Genomic DNA, 26,898 nt, shown 5'->3' with positions numbered 1-26,898 from the left:
ACTTCCTGGATATTAGAACTTGGCAAATTATCCAACATTCTTACAGTATAAGGAATAAGTGAAATAGTAAAAAAAAAAAAAAAAATACAAAATTTGAGATACTCTGGATTCAAAGTTTTATCTTTCCAACTTAATAAAATTAAGACATTCTTCTTACTCTATCATATTATTTTAATGATAAGATTCATGGGGTAAAACGTATTTTCTTTTCACTGTACAATTACTTGTACAAAAGTAATTTTGTGTCTTTTATCCCTATTTCTTGGACACTTGAGGGTAATGTTTTTGTTCTGGATTTTTTTTTTTTAAGGATGTGTTACTTATTAACTTGTGTGTCTTGGTACATTGGCTCTCTACATGCATTGCTTTCTATATATATATATCTCAGTAATCTCAGTAAATACAAGTGATTTAATTATTTAGCCCCAGTCTCTATCTTTGATCTTAATTCTGAAATATTTTGCTCATGGTTTTTAATACCTAAAAGGATATACAATAAAAGCCCCAAGCTTGGGAATAAACATAAAGAGATAATGAAGGTAGAATAATAGATAGCCCACAACCTTAGAGGAATAATTTCCATTTACAGTTTCCTACACTAGTTTCCACATGACCTTCTAACACTGACTCTTTCTTCCTTGATTGTTTTGTTAACCACCTAGATTGACGATTTAGGACTTTTTAAAATCCACCCATTAGGCAATAAAGTATATCCTAGAAATGAGGGCCAATAGTAAACTTTCAACTAAAATGTTAATTCATTAAGTGTCAAACTCTGTTTTCAGACTAGAAACTAGTAGAAAATGCTTTTGACAGTGAGGTACTACCTCAAAATTCAAGTTTTCTGGATTACCTCCAGAGTTAGGAAATAACTTTTCTCCAGTCCTTGCTAAGTCACTTCAGTCGTGTCCAACTCTGTGTGACCCCATAGATGGCAGCCCACCAGGCTTCTCCATCCCTGGGATTCTCCAGGCAAGAACACTGGAGTGGGTTGCCATTTCCTTCTCCAATGCATGAAAGTGAAACGTGAAAGTGAAGTTACTCAGTCGTGTCTGACTCTTTGCGACCCCATGGACTGCAGCCCACCAGGCTCCTCCATCCATGGGATTTTTCAGGCAAGAGTACTTGAGTGGGGTGCCATTGCCTTCTCCAGTCCTTAGTGTATTTCATAGCCCAAAGCAAGGAGAAATGTGAATTTGGGGATTTAGATCCTGGACAAACTAATTCGTTTAGCTCACACACAAAAGAGGATAGTCCACTTACTCTACTCTAAGATTATTATAGGATATTGTTCACATTCCCAAAGATCTTAGTGAACAAGAAAGTGTTTACCTAAGTCTAAAGGGCAGAGTTTCATAGGGGACAGTGCCCTAAGCAGAGCCCCTAGTGTTTGAAATAGAGAGCAGGAGCAGCATTTTGTTTAGATGTCTGTCAGTGACTGGTGATTTACGGTCAGAATACAGGAGAGTGGGCAGAACTAAAAGTAGCTCACAAATTCCCCATAGGGTGGAGTCTGAGCGGAAGTGCTTTGACTTTCTTACTCAGAAGTCTAGCCTATATTTGTAAGCTATTCTTGAGAGGTTTCGTTTTGCTGGAGAGACACACTGGGAGCTGTGGACCCCACTGGAATCCTAACTGGTAAGTTCTGTGACATTGATATACTCTACACAAATTTACATTCAGTGATTTTTCTAAAGGGATATCTCTTTGCTAGAATTCTTGTCATAATGCTTTAGCAGTTTCTTCTGCTCGATTCTTCTCTCTTTTTTTCCCTCCAAATTATTTTCATAAAAATGGTGCAACACTCTAACCTGTGGGTTAAATGAAGACATTACAAAATATATATAGTATAAAAGTATCAAAGTCAATAGTACCCTGTGATTCACCTACTATAAGATAGTTATAGTTAATCTTAATGTGGTATGGATACTCGCTCAGTCGTGTCTGACTGTTTTGCAACTCTGTGGACTGTAGCCTGCCAGGCTCCTCTGTCCAGGGAATTCTCTAGGCAAGAATACTGGAGTGGATTGCCATTTCTTGAGTTTAAATGGTAAGATTAGATGAAAATTCAAATCCTGAAGTAAGCTTTTAAGATCCTGTGTTTTCTGGGGATTCTAGTTGTCTCATGTTGCTATTAGTTATACTCAATTTTATTTAGAGAAGTGAAAATGTCTATTTCTTGAATAAGGTTTCTTCCCCTTTCACTTTGTGAAATGTTTGCTTAAGAATGGAAAGTTGAAATATTTTTTTCTATATAGTTAAAAGAGTTTACTTATTTCTTTCCTGTTTTTATTTTGAGAAGGGAGAGGTATTTTTTAGGTAGTAATATTGGACCAAACGCCTTGAATTTATTAATGTGAAACTCAGCATGTAATTCATATAAGCTTAGATAAAGTGTGCAGCTGTGTCAGTGATGTCTCTTCATTCCTCAAACAATGATACATTTAAAGAACATTGTTCTCTGCAAATAGACAATACTCTCTTTCTCAAGCTACACACTTTCTTTATAATTTGCTTTGCCAGGTTCTAAACTTCGAACTCATGTGAATAATTTGCTCATTTCAGGCATGAAATCTGAAACTGTGTAAAGATTAACCACTGGGTGAGGTGAAAGTCCCTCAGTCATGTCTGACTCTTTGTGACCCCATGGACTATACAGTTCATGGGATTCTCCAAGCCAGTATACTGGAGTGGGTAGCCTTTCCCTCTCCAGGGGATCTTCCCAACCCAGGGATCAACTGTCACTTACTTAACTAGTTAATTTACTTACTAGTTAATTTATTTAACTATTTAATCTGAGAACCTGTGGGTAACTAGGAGATCTTTCAATTCCGTGATTCCACAAAAATGTTTTTATAACTATAGAAGTTTCTTCTTCAAAATTTTAGCTGTCTAAATAAAATTGAAAGCATAATTTACAAAATTTCCATTGAGGGTAAATGGCAATCTTCACCACAAGGTGTTAATATAAAAAAAAATTATGAGACTTTTATCTTTTTATTAAGAAATTTACTTATTTGATCCTAACTATCATCTTTTTGAAGTAGAATTAAAGACAGTTTTATATAAATTGCAGCATGGAAATTTTAGGTGACTTGCCTAAGACCATCTGTGTATATAACCACTTTTTAAATAAAATTAGCACTAAATATATAAAATATAAAATTTGGAAGTTTTAAATTTGGCTTGAATTGCTTTATTTCAATATCAGAGCATGTCAATTTACCTGCAAATAGTACACCTAAATAAGGCATAACAATATGGTTTGTGAAGTACTAGCTGACTTAGTGGCAAGGTGAGTGCAGAATTTAGCAGGAATCATTCATGACAAGTTAATAAATTGCTTTCTTAGAGTGAGGGTACTGTGTATTATATTTACTCCTGTTGGAGGCTGTTGGCAGGGTGACACCCATGGTGCTCTTCTGGAAAGAGTATTTCACCATCAAGTGTCTTACTACCAGGGCAGGTGAGGTTTTGACACTCAGGCTGTGACAGGTACAGAAGCAGGCCTGGACTTCAACCTTGCCCTCACTAGGACTGAAAGGATTGATTAAAAAGAGTAGATGGATTTACAGCCTGTGGGGCTTTGCAGAGTGAGTACAGGGGTTAAAAAAAAGAAAGAAAGAAAGAAAGAAAGGGAATGAGCCAAAGAAACACTGCAAAAAGAATAAAAAAATTAGATGGAAGAAATGAAAGGTTCAAGTCTTGTGTCAGGAATTCTTCTCTGCATATTCCACCCACATGCCCTGTCAATGACAAGTACAGCTTGACTCAGCTCCTCAGGCAAAGTGCAGTCCCAAATTGTGAGCTCTGTTATCCTTCTCTTTCATTTTTGTTTCTACTCTATTGATTCCAGAGATTGGTCTCAAAAGAGGGGAAAATGACTCTAGTCCCTCAGAACTAGTACAGGGATTAAACAAGAAACAAATATAAAGAGGCCCATGAGTTAATATGAATATCTTTTTTGTTAAACAAAAAAAGTCAAATTTTACAGGGGATATGACAAGAGAAAATGAATATATGTTTGTTTAGGTAACCTATTATTAGAGTTAGCCCTGATGAACTCACAAAGTGCTGACTCTCCAAAGGAAATCACAAATATAAGGCAAGCTCTCTTGATTCGGAGTCCCACTAAAAAAAAAAATCTTTTTAAAATCACTTCCCCTGTGGTTGAAATGAGAAGGGTATTCCTAAAGTAACAGTCATTAATACTGTCAAATAATTCACCAAACTATTTTGTGTGTCTTATTCAATTGCCAGGTTAAGGGAATACTCTATCTTAAAGGCACTGCTCAGGAATGGGATGGCTGCAAAGATAAATTACACGAGATTCAGTCCCCCGACTAAAATATAGTTCAGTACGATGGACCAGCAATTCAATCAAGCTATCGTTAAGTAGCGAGCTTATAGTAAAGACACACTCAGTAGACAGAAAATCAGCTCATGGGATTCTTGGAACAGCCAAGAAGGCAGCTCCCCAGGCCTTGCAAATAGTATGTTGCGCAGGAAGATTCAATGACTTCCTGATTGGCTTGTCTTGTCACCTTCTCAGGACCCATAGCTATTTTATCTCTTGTCATCCATGTAACTAAGTGATTCTTACTTGCCTTTGAAGTCACTTCATGTTTTAACAATCAGTGGTTCAGTTCGACTCTGAAAAAATGAGTCACTCATTACAATACTCCTTCCAAACCCTACCATTTCATTGCTTCTCTCTCTTAAATTTGTGCTTGTTTCTAACTGAATGAATAGCTATATCTCACAGCTCAGATTCCTGAAAGAATTGGATTATATGCTCAGCTAAACACCATCAGGACTGTTGGGCTAGAGCTTTTATGAGCAAGTCACTCACAGACCATTGATAAAATAGTGCATTGTCTTTACTGCACCAAGTGTCCAGCAAAAGTCTGATCTACTGTGACTAGGCAATTGATAACGTCAAGCAGTAGTGCTATTTAAAAGGCAGGTTCCTTCATCAGAAAAGTATAGCTAGAAATGCATATAAAATCAAGTTGTAGGCATGGCATGCATGTTTTTCCCATATATACATATGTATCCAAATAACTACAGTAACTAGCAGAATATATTATTATAAGAGGTGTGCTCACAAGTGTTACAGGTATTCAGAGGGGAAAAAAACTACTTTTAGCTCAGATAACATGACGGAACTCACGAAAAACAATGACATCTGAGCTAGGGCTAGAAGAGTGACCAGGATTTGAATATGTAAAAGGAAAAGTAGAATATTTTAGGCAAAGGGAATGATAAAAATCATAGAGATAGAAAGTTTCATGACGATACAAATAATTTAATATGGTATCCATCCATCCATCCTACCATCATGTGCTCAGTCATGTCTTACTCTTTGCAATGTTATGGACTGTAACCCTCTAGGCTCCTCTGTCCACGGGATTTTTCCAGGCAAGAATACTGAGTGGATTGGGATCTTCCTGATCCATGGATTGAACACACAACTTCTGCATCCTCTGCATTGCAGGTGGATTCTTTACACTTTGAACCATCGAGGAAGCCCTAAAGTGTGTGTGTGCGTATGCTCAGTTGTGTCCAACTCCTTGCAACCCCATGGACTTTAACCCACCAGGCTCCTCTGTTCTTGGAATTTTCCAGGCTAGAATATTGGAATGGGTTGCTATGCACTCCTGCAGGTGATCTTCCTGACCCAGGGATTGAACCTGTGTTTCTTGCTTGCATCTCCTGCATTAGCAGGCAGATTTTTTACCACTGTGCCACCTGGGAAGCCCCAATTTAGTAAGGTCAGGTGTTAAAAGAACAAAAACCTTTAATAAAAAAATCAATTAACATTCTTATAAAAGCATGGATCAGAGCAGTTGAAAACTACTATGAGCACCAAAGCTAAAAAACACACACACTTAAAGCTCAGTATTCTTACTTTGAATATAAAGGATGGCTCATCAGGGGAGACCACTGGCAACTAAGAAAGGAAGAGTTCAAATAAATAAGCAGGAGAATTTAAGTACAGAGCACAAGAGGTATGTCTACTTAGCTGGCATTGTAAAACATTCAGATATGCAACTCTTAATTGCCTAACACTGTGTTGGTTGGGGTGGCAGGAGAGACAGTGAGGAATAGGAGAAAGGTGACTGACCTGCAATCTCTGTTAGTTTCCATTGGACCATAAGAGTTCTAAACTTTATGTACTGTCTATGAGTTGATAAGTACCAAACTTATATCTCATGATTCAATTTTCTCATGAGCTACAGGCTCAAACATCCAATACTTGACATTACTACCTGGGATTCTTAATAATCATCTCAACATGATTAGGACATCTTAACATGTCCTAAACATAACTCTGATTTTCCTCCTGAATTTGTTTCTTTCCTAGGTATTTCTTATTTCATCACTTTGAATATATTCACTCAGATCCCAAAGCTAAAGGTCGCTCCCTTTCCTGTCCTCACCAGAGATAATTCCTTTACTTTTCTCTCCAAAATATACCATAAATCCACACACTTCTTTTCCCCTCACCACATTTAGTTTGCTATCATTTTCCCCCTGAACTACTAAAATAATCTCTTTTTCACTCTTATCAAAAGCAAAAAAATGATTTTTATTTAAAGTTATATCACTCTGCTATTCAAGATGCTCCAATGGTTTCCCACTAAACATAGAAAAACAGCCAAACTCCTTCCTGGCCTTCAGAGTCATCATGATAAACTATCACCTCCTCCTCTCTTATAGTCTTCCCTTCTCTCTACTTCCATGAGTTGAACAACCCAAACCTGTCTATACTTCAGGACCTTTGCACATTTCATCACCTTCCTCCAGGTCTAGGTCTTCTTCACATGTCTGACAGGATTCAGAAACTCTTCTGTGTCCTTATCTAGAAGAGATGCACTTGACCCACCCCCTAGGTAGCAATTCCATGCCCCAGTGACTCTATCCCACTCTCTGCTATCTCTACTCATAGCTTTTGAAACTATCTAAAGTTATATTAATTTATTTATTTTTCCCTTCTTGCACTAAAAATTGAACTCAACAAAAGTCACTATTTATATATTTTGTTAGATGCTGCTGTTCTATAGCACTTGGAGCTATAGTACAGGTGCTCAATAAATATCTGTTGAAAGAGTAAAAAAATGGAACACTGTATATACATGGGATCAACAATAGTATAAGTATTAAATAAAATTAGCTTGAGAAAATTTCTTGACACCCACCAGTCTCTAACCGCAGAGAGTGTTCTAGCAGGTTCCTAGATGTGTGTGTTAAATTAGATGCCAACCCCTTAGGCTGGAGTTTAAATGTAAGCAGATGAGCCTCCTTGGCTAAGTCAAAGCACAATTGCCTGCCTTTGAGCCAGACCCTGGGACAGGTAAGATTGAGCACCCAACCTCATTAAAACCCATTACTCAGGCTCCTACTCTTTTGTGTCTTGGGACTTCAGCCCTATTGGTTTTCATACTTTTATGTTTTGGGGGCTTATCTCCTAAATACATGTCTTAAAATTTGAAGTATCTGATGTGGGAGCAAAACCCTTTGTGCCTCAGGGAGAAGGTCCAGGCTTTGATTGCCTTCAGAAGGTGGGTCAGCACACAGGCAAGAGGAGGTGTTAAGGTCAGACTGTATCCTAGCCTCTTCTACTCACCTCAGTGTGGTTTTCTCTTTGTTTTTCCAACGTGTAGTTGATGTTCAGCCAGCCTTTACATTTTTTGTTCAGAGGACATTGCTGCATATGTGGCTCTAGACTGTGTCTATGGGGGTGGGTGAGTTCAGCATATAGCTTCACTGCCATCTTGAATTGGAAGGCTGTACAATTCATGCTCAGTTAAAAAAAAAAAACAAAAAACTGAAAATTTGGGAAATATAAATATTTTTTTAAAAAAGAAATAGAAATCTCCATTGCCATTTATCCCTTTCAGAAATGTAAGTTTTCTTTCCAAAAATGTAGGAAGTGTTAGATGATGATTAAATGAAGCAGGATGTGGTTTCAAGTAACACCAGAGGTCCCTGCTTTGTTCAAGGATGGTCTATATGATTGTGAAAGAGGAGAAGTGTTTTATTATCAGCAGTTAGTAGATTTCTTTTGTCTTCATATGGGGAAAAAAAAAATCACTAACATTATTTAAAGTATTTAAATATTTTTCACTGATATTGTTTTTTTTTTTATTCACAGTAAATAATTTGCTAGGGTTCTATTGTATATATGTCTCTATTTTTAAAACTATGATCCAAGAATTATTGAGGATGGGAGAGTTGAGGAGAGCTAGAGAAAAGGAAGATGAGTTTAGCGGAGCACTGCTCTTCTACACTTTTCACAAAAGCCCCTTTACTCTCACCTCCTCGTAAGTAAGACATCTAAAGAAAAGATACCGACATTATGTATGTTTGAAAATCATTAATTGGGACCATTTCTCGGAAAATAAAAATGTAAAGAGCTAACATTTATTGAAAGCTGACCTTGTCTTGAGCATCATTACCTAATTCAGCTGTTCCAAATCCCTAAGTTACTATTATTTTCATTACATAAGAAAAACTCAGGCATGGGTTTGAATTCCAGTTGTTAATTATATCATTTGTGAGGTTGGGAAGACTAGAAACTTAGTTAAAACAAAAGGTGTTTTACCTAAAAGGCTAATTTTCTACTGAAGAAAAATGATGGTTGCTTGATTATTTTTAAATTTTTTCAAATGTATTTTTAGAGGAGAACTTGTAATGGAGCCTTCACCTCTTGAGTTACCAACTGATACATTGAGACGCATCGCATCTGAACTTAGATGTCACCCAACAGATGAGAGAGTTGCTCTCCGCCTCGATGAGGAAGACAAGCTGAGGCACTTCAGGGAGTGTTTTTATATTCCCAAAATGCAGGATCTGCCTCCAAGTAAGAACACTGGAAAGGGTTTTACTTTCCTTAATCAATTTATTATTATATTTTCTACTGAATGTGTTTATCACAAATCTTTGAAAATCATTGTTCTGTTATATAATAGAGTCATTGCAATCATGTCTGCAAACAGCAGGTTCCTGATGGCATTAAATCAACCTGTCAGCCTAACTTAGTCACAGATCCTGTATGTTTCCTCTCTGCTGCTGAAAAGAAAAATACTTACAGTGTTCTTTTATTGTCATCTAGTTCTCGGAACAACAGAATGCCTGATTGAAAATTATAGCAGATGCATTTACTTGTTCTCTTACTCACTTAGAGCTCAAAACAATTCCTTTTCAATACAGTATTAGAATATCTCTTATTTTCTGGTACCTAGTTCATGACAGCACATTAGTCTAAGAGGGGATATTATTCTGGAACTTGGATATATTAGGATGGATATTACATAGATATCAAACTCTGTGTGCTGTGGCATGTATAAGACTTAATAAATAAATAAAATCAATGCCTAAGAAATGCATATTGCTTTTAAAAAAAAACTTAATACTGAATCTGTTCTTGTTTTGGAAGATGTTCTGTTTAAAAAAGAAACTGACTCTTATTTTGGAGGATGTTCTGTTTTAAAAAAAATAGGTAACAGGTTAAAAAGATGAAGCAATATTTTGTATTTGGCTTTGCTTCATTTTATGTCAATGAAAAAGGCTACAAGTTTGAATGGAACTGATCTACCAAAATGGATTTCACATACTTTGTAATTCAGTCTCATTTCCTTTTTTCTTCAAATTAAGTGTGGCAGGTAAAATTCTGGATACTCGCAACCCAAGAGCATTACCTAATATGATTTTAAAATGAGATTAGGTCACATAACTTTCCTATTTGGTTTATATTTCATTATGCAACATGGGATGGCACCTTGTAGAATTATGGAAGGATACAATAAGAGGAGGGCTTTCCAGCTGGCTCAGTGGTAAAGAATCTGCCTGCCCTGCAGGAGACACCAGTGATGTGGCTCAATCGCTGGGTCGGGAAGATCCCCTGGAGAAAGAAATGGCAACCCACTCCAGTACTCTTGCCTGAGAAATCCCATGGACAGAAGAGTCCTGGTGGGCTACAGTCCATGGGGTTACAAGAGTTGGACAAGACTGAGCACACACACACACACACACACACACACACACACACACAATAAGAGGAAGGCTTATATCCAGTTTAAAGTTCCTTACAATCAACTGAGGAAGACATTGATGAGACCAGATAAAAAGGGGTTGTAAGTGAAGTGATCTGAGATCACAGGAAAAAAAAAAAATCTTCTATGTCTTTCTGGAATCTAGAATGCAAGCACATTTAGCTTTGAAACTTAAGGGATAAAAAGGAATATTAATATGTAAAAATGATTAAGTCTAGGAATATTCTATCATGATGGAAAGGCAAGGGCATGGTAGCATACAGAACATAGTGTGGAAGTCTTTGAATATTCTGAGGACCCACTTAAGACACGTTACGTGGGGTGACCCTGTTGTCCCAATGCACTCTCCAGCCTCTGGATTACCTAGGGCTTTAATGAGCCCCTAGATGAGGGATGCTTCCCTGTTGGCTCAGAGGGAAAACGTCTGCCTGCAATGCAGGAGACCCAGGTTCCACCCCTGGGTCAGGAAGATCCCCTGGAGAAGGAAATGGCAACCTACTCCAGTATTCTTGCCTAGAGAATCCCATGGACGGAGGAGCCTGGTAGGCTACAGTCCATGGGGTCCCAAAGAGTCGGACATAACTGAACAACTTCACTTTCACTTTATTTCACTTAGATGAGGGATGACAGCAGAACCCCGGAGTACCACAGAGTTTATGATTGCCCTCCACACACAACAGAACTACAAATTGGGAATCAAGGCTCTAGAACTTTATGCTATTTATTGCAAGTTCTAATTTTCTTGTGATTAAAAAAATATTTTGTTCCTTTTCATGAATGATAAGAAAAACAGACACCACAAAGTAGGCAAGCAACAAAGCCTTTCCAGTGAGGGTAGATAATGGTATCAGAGACAAGGAAGAATGAGAAAAGAAAATGGCAAGTGGTACATGGTAGCTGTAGCCTGGACCTAGATTTCTTGGGAAATAATGCTAAATAATGGCTACATCTAGACACAATGGCTATTTCCTCAACATTGGAGGTGATACAATAGGAGTTTTGATTTCCTTGTCTGTCTTTCTTTTCTTAAGATGTCTTTCTTCAATGTAATACCATTAGGGATTTGGGTTTTCAGGGACAAAAGTCTTTTGAAATGAATGCATAGACAGAAAGTTAAAATGCTATTTTGAATTCATCATTTTTTTCTGTTACTGAACTTAAGCCTCATTAATGAACATAACTCTCATCCCCATGCTGAGTCACTTACTTTCAACAAATATTTATTAGTTACCTTGGCACAGTCCCCTCATGCCTTGAAACATATTCACAGTGTTTATCCTGGGAGGCACTGTGATCTGATTTTAATATAGATCAACATAGGGCTCTTTTAATAAGCTTTGAGATAATTTAATCAGAACCCAGATAAATATAGCAATGCACATGTAACCACTTCATTATACTTAAAAGCTGACTCAAGTATCCTGATTATGGGTATCACATTTTTATAAAAAGAAAAATAACTTAAAAACTACAAACTTGGTTAAATTATTGTTGATTCTTTATATATATATATATATATATATATATATATATATATATATATATATGAAAGAAGATGAATTGATTCGGTAAAAATTCAATTTAAACAATTAATTTGTTAAAAAGTATAGTTTTGAATGATACAAACTTTTACTTCAGTAACCCCAAGAGTTTTTTTCTAAATTAGTTACTGTCAAAGTGTGATCTTCTGACCATGATGTGAAGATCACCAGGGAACTAACCAGCACTTGCCAGTTCTTGGTTACCACCCCACAATTACTAAATCAGAGACTCAAGGGAATCCAATCATCTGTACTAGCTCACTTTGGGTTGTGTCACAGAGAGTTAGATTAATTAACTTCTGCTCTCATTTTTCTCACTCTAGGAGTTCCTTACTCTGAAGTTCCATCCTTTCAACAAATATTTATTAAGTACTTACTCTGTTTGAGACACTATTCTCAAAACAGTTTATCAGCAGACTAACGAGCAACATCATCACATTCCTGAATGTTTTATTCTAGTGTGAGGAGACCTAATAAACAAAATTACAAACAATGTAAGGTGTACTCTGTCAGGTAGTGCTCTAAGAGTTATAAGGGCTGCGGGGGTGGGAGGAGTTTCATTTTACTCGGGGCGCTCCGGGAAGGAAACACTGATGAGATGGTATTTGAACAGAGGTTAAGAATTAAGTGAGGAAGTGAAACTCAAGAATATGGAGATGAAGATAAGCCTGATGTCTCCTTCAATTTGGCACTGCCAACCATCTTTAGTAAGTTAAATTTAAGCTATCTAAATAAGATCTACTCTTATTCTGACTTTGTCATATTTAGCACTGGTTACATAAAACTGACATAGAAAACTGTCATGCTTGAGTTTGTATCCAGGGCTTTCACATAACATACTGCAGCCTCTTCAGTTCAGCTATTGGTAGCCTCAGAACAGTGATGAGTAGGAGGTAACAGTAAACAAAATGAGGGAAAGTATGCTTTCAACATAAACTGGAATGTTTTATTTAAGGACAGTTAACACTGTGTTAAACAAAGGCTTTATCCAGTTATAAAAGACATATAGTTAGGACTATCTGATTTTTTTTTCATTAATTTTTATTAGTTGGAGGCTAATTACTTTACAATATTGTAGTGGTTTTTGCCATACATTGACATGAATCAGCCATGGATTAACATATGTTCCCCATCCCAATTCCCCCTCCTGCCTCCCTCCCCATCCCATCCCTCTGGGTCATCTCAGTGCACCAGCCGTGAGCACTTGTCTCATGCATCCAGCCTTGGCTGGTGATCTGTTTCACCCTTGAGAGTATATTTGTTTCAATGCTATTCTCTCAGAACATCCCACCCTCGCCTTCTCCCACAGAGTCCAAAAGTCTGTTCTGTACATCTGTGTCTCTTTTTCTGTCTTGCATATAGGGTTATCGTTACCATCTTTCTAAATTCCATATATATGCATTAGTATACTGTATTGGTCTTTATCTTTCTGGCTTACTTCACTCTGTATAATGGGCTCCAGTTTCATCCATCTCATTAGAACTGATTCAAATGAATTCTTTTTAATGGCTGAGTAATATTCCATGGTGTATATGTACCACAGCTTCCTTATCCATTCACCTGCTGATGGGCATCTAGGTTGCTTCCATGTCCTGGCTATTATAAACAGTGCTGTGATCAACATTGGGGTACACAGGTTTCTTTCAGATCTGGTTTCCTCGGTGTGTATGCCCAGGAGTGGGATTGCTGGGTCATATGGCAGTTCTATTTCCAGTTTTTTAATCTCCACACTATTCTCCATAGCGGCTGTACTAGTTTGCATTCCCACCAACAGTGTAAGAGGGTTCCCTTTTCTCCACACCCTCTCCAGCATTTATTGCTTGTAGACTTTTGGATAGCAGCCATTCTGATTGGCGTGTAATGGTACCTCATTGAGGTTTGGATTTGCATTTCTCTGATAATGAGTGATGTTGAGCATCTTTTCATGTGTTTCTTAGCCATCTGTATGTCTTCTTTGGAGAAATGTCTGTTTAGTTCTTTGGCCCATTTTTTGATTGGGTCATTTATTTTTCTGGAATTGAGCTACAGGAGTTGCTTGTGTATTTTTGAGATTAATCCTTTGTCTGTTGCTTCGTTTGCTATTATTTTCTCCCATTCTGAAGGCTGTCTTTTCACCTTGCTTATAGTTTCCTTTGTTGTGCAAAAGCTTTTAAGTTTCATTAGGTCCCATTTGTTTATTTTTGCTTTTATTTCCAATATTCTGGGAGGTGGGTCATAGAGGATCCTGCTGTGATTCATGTCGGAGAGTGTTTTGCCTATGTTCTCCTCTAGGAGTTTTATAGTTTCTGCTCTTACATTTAGATCTTTAATTTATTTTGAGTTTATTTTTGTGTATGGTGTTAGAAAGTGTTCTAGTTTCATTCTTTTACAAATGGTTGACCAGTTTTCCCAGCACCACTTGTTAAAGAGATTGTCTTTTTTCCATTGTATATCCTTGCCTCCTTTGTTGAAGATAAGGTGTCCATAAGTACGTGGATTTATCTCTGGGCTTTCTATTCTGTTCCATTGATCTAAATTTCTGTCTTTGTGCCAGTACCATACTGTCTTGATGACTGTGGCTTTGTAGTAGAGCCTGAAGTCAGGCAGGTTGATTCCTCCAGTTCCATTCTTCTTTCTCAAGATTGCTTTGGCTAGGAAATAGTCACACAGATCCAAGAAACCCAGAGAGTCCCAAACAGGATAAACCCAAGGCAAAACACCCCAAGACACATATTAATCAAATTAACAAAGATCAAATGCAAAGAACAAATATTAAAAGCAGCAAGGGAGAAACAACAAATAACACACAAAGGGATTCCCACAAGGATAAGAGCTGATCTATCAATAAAACTCTTCAGGCCAGAAGGGAATGGCAGGACATACTTAAAGTAATGAAAGAGAATAACCTATAATCCGGATTACTGTACCCAGGAGGGATCTCATTCAGATATGAAGGAGAATTCAAAAGCTTTCCAGACAAGCATAAGTTGAGAGAATTCAGCACCACCAAACCAGCTCTTCGACAAATGCTAAAGGATCTTCTCCACACAGGAAACACAGAAAGGTTGTATGAACACGAACTCAAAACAACAAAGCAAATGGCAATGGGACCATTCTTATCAATGATTACCTTTAATGTAAATGGGTTGAATGCCCCAACCAAAAGACAAAGACTGACTGAATGGATACAAAAGCAAGAACCCCTGTATATGCTGTCTAGGACTATGTGATTTTAATAAGGACTTCCCTGTAGCTCAAATGGTAAAGAATTTGCCTGTGATGCAGAATTCCATGACAAGGAAGCCTGGCGGGCTACAGTTCATGGGGTCGCAAAGAGTTGGTCATGACTGAGCAACTAACACACACACATGTGATTTTAATAATGACTTAAATATCTAATATCCATAAGAAAAGCAATGGGAAAAAAAAAAGAAAAGCAATGGAGTATCTCTTAATTAAAAGCTAAATTTTGTAGACATGTTGAACTTCTAGAGGCAGTTGTATTCTGCATTTTAGGAAGGAACATAAGACTTATTCGTATCCTTCTCTTTTCTTTTGTATTAGGCTATCTGCTCCCTAGAAACAGAGACTGATTTCTCTATGTATGAGTGGGCGTCATCTAGGCAGACTCCAGTGGGAAGGCAGCCAATAAGGTCTTATTCTTCAGAGTGAAGAACATTCTGCAAGCTATATTTCAAATAATAGGTGCAGATAGGGTCAAAGAAGAAAAGTGTGTGTGTGTGCTCTCCCTTGAAGAAAACTCCCAGAAGTAGGCTTATTACGTACTTACCTACCTGCCATGAGCCCATCTATCTGCAGGGAAGACTGAGTGTAAAATATGATTTTAATGCTTGTGTTACCAAACCAGGTTCATCTGCAGCATGACAAACACTGCCATACCGAGAACTGTAGCAAGAAAAGGGTTCTTCATGAGAGAGTGAAGCAAGGACAAAGCTGAAAGTGAAAGTTAAGCCGCTCAGTCATGTCCAACTCTTTGCAACCCCATAGACTGTAGCCCACTAGGCTCCTCCATCCATGGGATTCTCCAGACAAAAATACTGGAGTGGGTTGCCATTTCCTTCTCCAGGGGATCTTCCTGACCCAGGCGTCAAACCCGGGTCTCCTGCATTGCAGGCAGACGCTTTAACCTCTAAGCCAACTCTCTTACCTGAAGGTGAAGGGTTTTAGATACTATGAGATAAAGAAGCAGGGTAGTCTGGGGCATGGGGGAGGGGTGAAGAAAGGTAATTGGAGATAAGAAAAAGTGAGGTAATGATCCTGCAGAGGCACAACTGAGCTACATTCTTTTTCATAGGACACATGTTCAGAAAATGGTGAGCTTAGCATGACCTGAGGGGGAACTTTTTGGCCCTCTGACATCAAAAGTTCACCTATCAGATGCTGGCACATGCCCAGTGATCTCAACCAGTTTTAAATGATTTGAGCTCAAACTGGCCTGAGTTGACTCCAAGTTCCTGAATGAAAACTTGGGAAACCAAGTAGCTACATGCTACTTAGAGGATATGCAAGTGTGTGTAAAAAAACAATGAAAGCCAGCTTAACTCTAAAGGCAGATTATAGCTATTATCATTAAGCAAGTTATCATTTAATGGATCTAACTGAAAACGACTCTGTTTCACTTGGAAACACAAGTTACTGTTTTTCTTTGTTCCTGATAAGAGGATTATGTCCAGGCCTTCTGGAATGTGACTATATGACAGACTGGCACATATATTATTAATAAAATGAAATACATAAAGATCATCAGTTCAATTCAGTCACTCAGTCATGTCCGACTCTTTGAGACCCCATGGACTGCAGCACGCCAGGCCTCCCTGTCCATCACCAACTCCCAGAGTTTACTCAAACTCATGTGCATTGAGTTGGTGATGCCATCCAACCATCTCATCCTCTGTCGTCCACTTTTCCTCCCACCTTCAATCTTTCCCAGCATCAGGGTCTTTTCAAATGAGTCATTTCTTCGAATCATGTGGCCAAAGGATTGGAGTTTCAGCTTCAACATCAGTCCTTCCAATGAACACCCAGGACTGATCTCCTTTCGGATGGACTGGTTGGATCTCCTTGCAGTCCAGGGATTCTCAAGAGTCTTTTCCAACACCACAGTTCAAAAGCATTGATTCTTCAGTGCTCAGCTTTCTTTATATAAAGATCATAATTCTTAAAAATTAACTTTTCATGAATAGATTATAATAACTGGTATAAAGAGTATTATACCCATATATTTATGATGTTTAAATGACTATCTCTTCCAAAGACATAATATCCAATACTGGTTATCTATCAACATATTTATAATTAGGATGCTGTTTGGCCAACTCTAATAATATTAGTTGGATGTTTTAAACACAATGAGTACTCTTTTTGTGGATAGCATTATAGTAGAAAATTTATATATGTAGAAGACATAAAATTCTATTCAAAGACTCTAAAATAGTTACAACTAAAAATTTAAAATAGCTTCATTAGAATGCCAGTAACTAATATATTAAGGGGGCATATTTCCTTTCAGGTAGCTGAACCTGGTGAAATGTAGCAGAATTTAAATCACTTCAAAAGCACCTGACCTGGGAGGGCTACTTGTTGGCTTATTTTAACTACAGTAGTAACAGTCTTGAAATACACTGAAAAAGGTGGGAGGCAGTGATAGTGAATAGGATCAAAAGACATCAGCTGAAGTGTGCATTCACTACTTGAGGCAACTAAATATAGGAAGTCTCCAGTAAGAGGCATTGCTACAGAAAAAAAGTACCAAAAAAGGAACCCATAAAGGAAAGATCTACCAATATAAAGGTACTAAAGCTAGATTAAGTTTTTCTTATCTTTATTTCCTCATTCCCTTTATGAAATTAAAAGTAGCAGCAGTGAGGAACAAGAACAAACTACAGTCAACATATTCCTCTGTTTCAAACTGTACTTCTCTGAATTAGATCAACCCTGAGCTGGTGATGGGGAAAGTTTTGAATTGGGAGTGATGTTGAAATTTTGATTTATATTAAAGAAGGAAAAATGAAATTGGTTCTTGGATTAGGTTTGAGACATATGCAATTAAGGTCCAGAGTGATGAACATTTTTGATGCATTGAAATTACTAAGAATGAATATCCAGAATCATGAACTCTGTATCAATCATATAACAATCTTTGTCAACAGATGAGACTTCCAGACAAATCAGGTGAGGCCTGTTTGTAGAAAGCTGAAACTCTTGAGTTCTTAGACTATTTGAAGTCAAGTGAACCTTCAAGGAGGATGTTATGGGTTGAATTGTATCCCTTAAAGTTTAAGCATCCTAACCCCAAATACCACAGAAAGTTACCTTATTTGGAGACAGAGTGTATAGATGTAATCAATAAGATGTAATCAATAAGAGCTCAATAAGATGGACCCTAATACAATTCAAAAGGGAATATCTGGAGGCCAATGGCAAGATATGCAAGAGAACTGTTGAGAAATTACAGAACATATGCCCAAATTGATATCTCTTACTCAAAGAAAAGTAATATGAATGCATCATTTCCAAAATACATATTTTGGCAGAATACCAAATCCTCAGCATGCTAAGAAACTGTAAACACACAGAAAATATCCTGAAGAATTAAAATGACCCGTTTATGTCAACCTTGACTTTGGAAGAAAGTATAAATGCAATGAATATTTTCAGAAAAGGAATTCTTCCCAGACCATGAACATGTAAATACTAAACAAACTTCCCAATAAACCCCAGAAGATGTCAAAGTTGTGCAATAGTTGGACTGCTGGCACTGAGAGAACAGAAAATAAATTCTCACCTGGATCTTATCCATTCTCATGATTTTATTTCAGAAGACTCTAGACTTGGAATTAAGCTATTAGGAAGCAGCAGAAAATTATCATCAATGATCAGCATGACAATCAAGAAAAATTGACATGACAATTGATAATTTAAAGATGGAAAGCAATGAGTCATGACTGAATCTGAGGTCCAGAAAATAATGGACATTCTAACCAAGGGACTTCTCTTGGCACAAATGAAGACATTCAGGAACACACAATGGATCCTGTAGCTGAGGAAAATTCAGAAGCTGATAACAATTTGGAAATGCTATGCTCAACATATGTCCTTTTCCCTTCAAGTATGGTATATGGAAAAAGTTACTGGGCTGTAACAAAGAGTTAGAAATTGAAGAGAACGTTTTCTTTGTGCAATTTTCTATTCTGGGATCTCTTTTCTATTCCATTGATATGTGTCTGTGTTTGTTCAAAACCACATTGTTTTGATTACTGTAGTTTTATAAAATAGTCTGAAGTCTGACAGGGTGACACATCCAGCTTTGATTATTTTCTCAAGATTGCTGGCAATTTGGGGCCTTTCAGAATTCCATATGAAATTTAGGGTTATTTATTCTATTTCTGTGAAAAAATTCATGGGTATGTTGATAAGCATTGGATTGAATATGAAGATTGCTTTGGGTAATATGGTCATTTTAACAACATTAATTCTTTCAGCTCAATTTCGTGGGATAACTTTCCATTTATTTGCATCATCTTCAATTTCCTTCATTAATGTTTCCAGAGTATAGGTCTTTCCCTATTTTAGCTATTTATTTTTTTGTTTTCTGGGTGTTTTATTCTTTTTGATGTGATGAGTAATTGAATACGAGTTTGGCTTAAATGGCCTTTATTATGTTGAGATATTGTCCCTCTATATCTGCCTTGATGAGAGTTTTTTTTTTCTAATTATGTACAGATGTTGAATTTTGTGAAAAGATTTTGCTGCATCTATTGAGATAATCATGAGATTTTTATCCTTCCTACTGTTAATGTGGTACATCACATTGATTTGTGAATGCTGAGCCATCCTTGTACTGTGGAATAAATCCAACTCGATTATAGTGTATGATCATTTTTATATAATGTTGGATTCCATTTGCTAATATTTCATTGAGGACATTTGCATCTATAGTCATCAAAGATACCGGTTTGCATTTTTTTTTTTTTTGTAGTTGCAGTTTTTGTTTTGTAGTTTTTGTAGTCTGTTTAGTTTTTATATCAGGACAGTTGTGGACTCATAGAAGGAATTTGAGAGTGTTCTTTTCAACTTTGGGGGATAGCTTGAGAAGGATAGGTATTAGTTATCCTTTATATTTTTGGCAGAATTCCCTTGTGAAGCTGTCCAGTCCTGGACTTTTGTTTGCTGGGAGGTTTTGATTTGATCTTTTTTTTGTAATTACAAACTCATTTTTATCTAATAATGATTGGTCTATTCAAGTGGTCTATTTCTTCTTAATTAGGTTTTGGCAGGTTGTATGTTTCTAGAAATTAATACAGAACCCCATGACTGCCAAGAGCACCAAATTTCAATAACAAATATTCTTATCATTCTTCCGGCACAAAAGAAGCGAAGGCACCCACAGCTTAAAGGCCTATGGGTCTTTGATGTTGTAAAGATCTGATGTGATTGGGCTGGAGAGTGGAATGTTATCTCATCATTCTTATTACAAAAGGTATTTTCTTGATATCTATTCTACTTCTTTACCTGATGCCAATAGAATGTTCTTATGATGTCATTAGATGTGCTTTAAGACTTAAAAAAAACGCAACCAAGTAAAAGGAAAATAAAGAAAATGGGGAACCCACTTTCAGAAGACATGTGACGAAATACTTTACAATTCTTCTTTTCTTTCATAAGAACACATTTTAAAAATGATTTTCTAAATAAAAGTAACCCAATACTTCAGTTCAGTTCGGTCACTCAGTGGTGTCTGTCTCTTGGTGACCCCATGGATTGCAGTATGCTAGGCCTCCCTGTCCATCAAGAACTCTCAGAGTTTACTCAAACTCATGTGCACTGAGTCAGTGATGTCATCTAACCATCTCATCCTCTGTTTTCCCCTTCTCCTCCTGCCTTCAGTCTTTCCCATCATCAGGGTATTTTCTAATGAGTCAGATCTTCACATCAGGTGGTCAAAAGATTGGAATTTCAGCTTCAGTATTAGTCTTTCCAGTGGATATTCAGGACTGATTTCGTTTAGGATGGACTGGTTGGATCTCCTTGCTGTCCAAGGGACTCTCAAGAGTCTTCTCCAACACCACAGTTCAAAAGTATCAATTCTTCGGCACTCAGCCTTCTTTATAGTCCAACTCTCATATCCATACATGACTACTGGAAAAACCATAGCTTTGACTAGATGGACCTTTGTTGTCAAAGTGATGTCTCTGCTTTTTAATATGCTATCTATGTTGCTCACAACTTTTCTTCCAAGTAGCAAGGGTCTTTTAATTTCATGGCTTCAGTCACCATCTGCAGTGATTTAGGAGCCCAAAAAATAAAGTCTGTCACTGTTTCCATTGTTTCCCCATCTACTCACCATGAAGTGATGGGGCCGGATGCCATGATCTTAGTTTTCTGAATGTCGAATTTTAAGCCAACTTTTTCACCATCCTCTTTCACTTTTATCAAGAGGTTCTTAAGTTCTTTTTCACTTTCTACAATAAGTGTGGTGTCATCTGCATAACTGAGGTTATTGATATTTCTCCCGGCAATCTTGATTCCAGCTTGTGCTTCATCCAGCCCAGCATTTCTCATGATGTACTCTGCATATAAGTTAAATAAGCAGGGTGACAATATACAGCCTTGACATACTCCTTTCCCAATTTGGAACCAGTCTGTTCTCCATGTCCAGTTCTAACTGTTGCTTCTTAACTTGCATATAGATTTCTCAGGAGGCAGGTCAAACTACCACACATTGTACTCATCTCACACACTAGCAAAGTAATGCTCAAAATTCTCCATGCCAGGATCCAATAGTAAGTGAACCATGAACTTCCAGATGTTCAAGCTGGATTCAGAAAAGGCAGAGGAACCAGAGATCAAATTGCCAGCATCCGTTGGATCATCAAAAAAGTGAGAGAGTTCCAGACAAACATCTACTTCTGCTTTATTGACTATGCCAAACCCAATACTTAATTGTCTATAAAAGCACCACCAAGAAAGAACAAGACAAAAAAGAAAAACATGGGAGCAGATATCTGGGTGGTGCCTCCTCTTCCTGGGTTGTTGATAAGGCTGACACACACAGAACATGTTTAGTCTTTAAACTACTTTTAGAATGCTCAGTTGAAATCTGAGCCATGGTGCACTGACTGAAACTTCTGAATTCTGAATAAAATCCTTCAAAATTTGTTCTCTAGATTGACATGTTAGATTAATCCAATTTAAATGTATGAACAATATTTACATCTCTTTATTGGGACAGACTTCAGTTCAGTTCAGTCACTTAGTCATGTCTGACTCTTTGCAACCCCATGGACTACAGCATGCCATGCTTCTCTGTCCATCAGCAACTCCTGGAGCTTGCTCAAACTCATGTCCGTTGAGTTGATAATGCCATCCAACCATCTTCTTCTCTGTTGCCCCCTTCTCTCCTGCCCTCAACCTTTTCAGCATCAAGGTCCTTTTTCAGAGAGTCAGCTCTTTGCATTAGGTGGCCAAAGTATTGGAGATTCAGCTTCAGCATCAGTCCTTCCAATGAATACTCAGGACAGATTTCCTTTAGGATTAACTTGTTTGATCTCCTTGCAGTCCAAGGGACTCTCAAGAGTCTTCTCCAACACTACAGTTCAAAAGTATCAATTCTTCAGTACCCAGCCATCTTTATGGTTCAGCTCTCATATCCATACATGACTACAGGAAAAACTATAGCTGTGACTATGTGGAACTTTGTTGGCAAAGTAAAGTCTCTGCTTTTTAATATTCTGTCTAGGTTTGTCAGAGCTTTTTTTCCAAGTAGCAAGCATCTTTTAATTTCATGGCAGCAGTCAACATGTGCAGTGATTTTGGAGCCCAAGAAAATAAGATTTCCATGGTTTCCTCATCTATTTGCCATGAATTGATGGGACCAGATGCCATGATCTTAGCTTTCTGAATGTCTAGTTTTAAGCCAGCTTTTTCACTCTCCTCTTTCACTTTCATCAAGATCCTTTTAGTTCTTCTTCACTTTCTGCCATAAAGATAGTGTCATCTGCAAAGCTGAGGTTATTGATATTTCTCCCAGCAATCTGGATTCCAGGTTATGCTTCATTCAGTTGGGCCTTTCACATGATATACTCTGCATCTAAGCTAAATAAGCAGAATGACTATATACAGCCTTGACGTACTCTTTCCCAATTTGGACCAATGTGTTGTTCCATGTCTGGGTCTAACTGTTGCTTTATGACTGAGAAAAAGAAATGCAAAAAGGCAAAAATGGTTATCTGAGGAGGCCTTACAAATAGCTGAGAAAAGAAGAGAAGCAAAAGGGAAAGGAGAAAAGGAAAGCTATATCCATCTGAATGCAGAGTTTCAAAGAATATCAAGGAGCGATAAGAAAGCCTTTCTAAGTGATCAATGCAAAGAAATAGAAGAAAACCATAGAATGGGAAAAACTAGAGATCTCTTCAAGAAAATTAGAAATATCAAGGGAACATTTTATGCAAAGATGGGCACAATAAAGGATAGAAAATGTATGGACCTAACAGAAGCAGAAGAAACTAAGAAAAGGTGACAAGAATACACAGAACTACACAAAAAAGATATTAATGATCCAGATAACCACAATGTGTGATCACTCACCTAGAATCAGACATTCTGGAGTGAGAAGTTAAGTGGGCCTTAGGCAGCACCACTATGAACAAAGCTGGTGGAGGTGATGAAATTCCAGTTGAGCTATTTCAAATGCTAAATGATGATTCTGTGAAAGTGCTGCACTCAGTATGCCAGCAAATTTGGAAACTTGGCAGTGGCCACAGGGCTGGAAAAGGTCAGTTTTCATTCCAATCCCTAAGAAAGGCAATGCCAAAGAATGTTCAAACTACTCCACAATTGCACTCATCTCACACTCTAGCACAGTAATGCTCAAAATTCTCCAAGCTAGGCTTCAACAGTGTCAGGGAATGTTTGACGGGAGGATTCCTACGTGCTGTCTCTCATGAGTCCTTTGTCCCTCTTCAAGCGGAACAGCACGCTGCTCCCAGGGACTGAGGTCATTGTGTGAGGCAAGCATGAGTCTCCTTTAGTAAACATTCTCCTTAGGACAAAACAGCTTAATCTCCTTTCCCTTACTTGAGATATAGATTGTCTCCTGACCTTGTGACTAACGTTACCCCTTGTTCCCTTGGTAACGGTTGCTGTACATTTGGTTTTCTGATCTCTATCATTCCTGAAAGAAGTTTCTTGTGCTGCAGCCTATATATACTCATAGAAAAATCATTAAAGCACCTTTGCTCCATCAGAGCTTAGGTCCCCGGGTCTTTTTTGTCTCTCTCTCTCTCTCTTTCTCTCTTTCACTTTCTTATCGTCGACTCCACACCACAAGGTTCCGGTCCATTAAAGGACCCCAACAAACAGTACATGAACTAACTTCCTGATGTTCAAACTGGATTTAGAAAAGGCAGAGGAAGGAGAGTTCAAATTGCCAACATCTGTTGGATCATCAAAAAAGCAGAAAAAAACATCTACTTCTGCTTCCTTGACTATGCTAAAGCCTTTGACTGTGTGGATCACAACAAACTGTGGAATATTCTTCAATAGATGGGAATAACAAACCACCTTACCTGCCTCCTGATAAATCTGTATGCAGGTCAAGAAGCAACAGTTAGACAGGACATGGAACAACAGACTGGTTCCAATTTGGGATAGAGTCAGACTAAAGAGATGCCAATGAAAAACAGAGACAGTATCTATAAAGGCTGTTGGGTTGAATGAAATGGTAGCCTTTAAAAAGTCAGCAAAGGTTTAAGTCATCTAAAGACAAGAATACAACCAAATTATTCCAGTAAATTTTAGCAAAAGTTTAATCTTCCTTTCAATAGAGTTAAGATAAAACTTAGAAGAACACAATTATAAACTTGTGCATTTCTAGAAAATACTCTAACCCTATGGTTTGATTTGCTGCTGAAATTGTATTTATTGCAACCAAGGTAGAATTAAAAATTAGTGCAGCTCTCATTTACTTGAATAAGAAGTAAATAAAAAAAAGAGCCTTTGCCTAAACATGTATGCATAAAGAGAATAAAAACATACATATTTAATATATCCACTTCAGATATATCGATAATCATTTAGATTGTTTCTATACACTGCAACACCAGTTAATGCAGAGTATCATTACTTGTCAAATTCTGGTAACCTTCTGCTATAACTAGATAGGCTGATATAATTTCTGTAAAAATTCATGTTTTAACTTTTTTCTATTGGCTATTATTGTTGGAAGTATTTGTTCATCAAGATTTCCTCGTGGAGCATAACACATATGACAGATCTAAACAGAAGCATCTAAATATTTAAATTATATTTTAAAATTTAAATGTAAAAGATTATTTTTAAGAGAACCTGTTGCTATACTTGGAAGGAATTGTAAGATATTTCTCATCCTTCTTGGAGTTAAGTACATTAATTGCTTGTAGTGGATAAACAATGCCAAAAGGAATAATGTTAATTAATTGAATAAGGTTTTTTTTTCATTTTCTTCTATTTCAGTTGATTTATCTTTAGTGAATAAGGATGAAGAAGCTATCTATTTCTTGGGAAATTCTCTTGGCCTTCAACCAAAAATGGTTAAAACATACCTGGAAGAGGAACTAGATAAATGGGCCAAAATGTAAGTATTATTTCAAAAGCTAACAATCAACATCTCATTCAAGAATTTTAAAAATCACTCCAGACTGTCTAATATTTGCAAAGGTGTAAAGTAGAATCTTAGAATATTAGAGCAGAGAGGAACCAGAGGGATTGTATTCAATGAGTGATAAAATATTCTCATTTTATGGATGAAATAACTGAGGATCAGTAAATAAGGTCATATGTCAAGTTAGTGGTAGAATTAATAGTAAAGCTTTTAAAATATTTTAAAAACTTAGCTCCTTCTCTGAATTGGCATATCTATGTCATAAGCAATTATTTTATTTTTTTAATTACTAACAAGGGAGTTAATATTTAGGATTCAGTTTAGTGTTTTCATGATTAGTTCTTGGCTAAACTCTAGCACACCAATTTTTATAAATAAGAAAATAAAAATTTCTTATTGAGGGGGGACAAGAGGTTGAGTGGAATAGAAGGTACTTCCCTCACCAAACTGAACTTGATTATTGAGAAGATGCGTATCCCCGTTGGCTCAGACAGTAAAGAATCACGCCTCTGCCTGCAATGCAGGAGACCCTCCTTCAGTTCCTGGGTTGGGAAGATTCCCTGGAGAAGGGCATGGCAACGCACTCCAGTATTCCTGCCTGGGGAATCCCAGACCAGAGGAGCCTCGCAGGCTACAGTCCATGGGGTCGCAAAGGAGTCAGACACGATTAAGCAACTAATACTTCCACTGAGTAGATGCTCCGCTGGGGCTTGGGGCTTAGCTTAGCAGGTTCACTCTAACTGTGTAGGAATCTTACATCAGGATTCACGTTTTTCTCCATTTTTCTGTTCTACTTTTACACTTCTGCTTATGAAACCGTCCATACTCTCTACTTACCTCAATTCTCACCTCTTAAATATCAACCTTCTCAACCGCTCATCACTCCTTGCTGAATATCTAGTGCATTAGCAATCACTGCTCTACAATAGGCAGTTTAGAGGTATTTACTTACATTAGTTTCATATTTTTAGCTATACTATAAATCCCTTAAGGAAAATAACTTAATCTTATGTACTTCTTATCCTTCCCCAGTAATTACTGACAGCTAAAACTGGAATTTTTTAAAAATATCTTAACTATTTAAATATTTATATTATTTGAATATTAAAAATAGTATACGTATTTAAAAATATTTTTGATTCTTAGAATCTGAAAAATAGATGAGGGGGAAGCTAAACCTAAAGCACAAGGGAAAAAAAGAAATTCAGAAATATGAAACCATACCAGATAAGAATTCTGATCAAGATATTTAGTTCTTATAGAAACACAGAATGACTTTTCCAGCTTTCTATATTCCTCAGGCCAGTGGTCTTTTCTATTGGGAACAAAACCTCTTTAAAGTTAAGTTTAAACTGACTATGCCAATGATTACTACCATGGCTATTAGATAACACTGCAGAGTTCTTAATTTTAGTGGTTAAGAATGTAAGTTCACAACTCAGTCCAAGAATAATAGAGTTTTGCACAATTTAGTAGGCCTGTTATAATTTTATTTGCGTAACATTTATGCATACTTTGAAAAGTAAATATCACTACATTTGGAAGCATTCTGCACCTGAAGGCTTTGGTATTTTAACATATGAGGGTCATAGTTAATAAAAATGGTAATATTCATTTTTGGCCTAAATGTAAAATATAGCAGATAATTAGATTGAACTTG

The 26,898-nt window shown here is 37.1% G+C and overlaps 1 protein-coding gene across 2 annotated transcripts in view; it reads left to right on the top strand.

Moving 5' to 3' along the window:
• The first annotated feature begins 1,394 nt into the window (after nucleotides 1–1,394).
• KYNU (kynureninase) overlaps nucleotides 1,395–26,898 on the top strand; it is a 113,061-nt gene continuing 87,557 nt past the window's right edge. Inside the window, exons 1-3 of one of the 2 annotated variants that reach the window (XM_043894677.1) lie at nucleotides 1,395–1,638; nucleotides 8,685–8,866; nucleotides 25,091–25,211. In XM_043894677.1, coding sequence (XP_043750612.1) covers nucleotides 8,698–8,866; nucleotides 25,091–25,211 — 290 coding nt within the window. In that variant the 5' untranslated portion in view covers nucleotides 1,395–1,638; nucleotides 8,685–8,697. The remainder of the gene's footprint in view (nucleotides 1,639–8,684; nucleotides 8,867–25,090; nucleotides 25,212–26,898) is intronic. The other variant, XM_043894678.1, reaches the window with a different exon arrangement.

The sequence above is a fragment of the Cervus elaphus genome, chromosome 33 (genome assembly GCF_910594005.1).
Source record: "Cervus elaphus chromosome 33, mCerEla1.1, whole genome shotgun sequence".
Taxonomy (NCBI): domain Eukaryota; kingdom Metazoa; phylum Chordata; class Mammalia; order Artiodactyla; family Cervidae; genus Cervus; species Cervus elaphus.
Note: the sequence above shows the minus strand (reverse complement) of the source record. Positions and strands in the feature narration are given on the sequence as shown.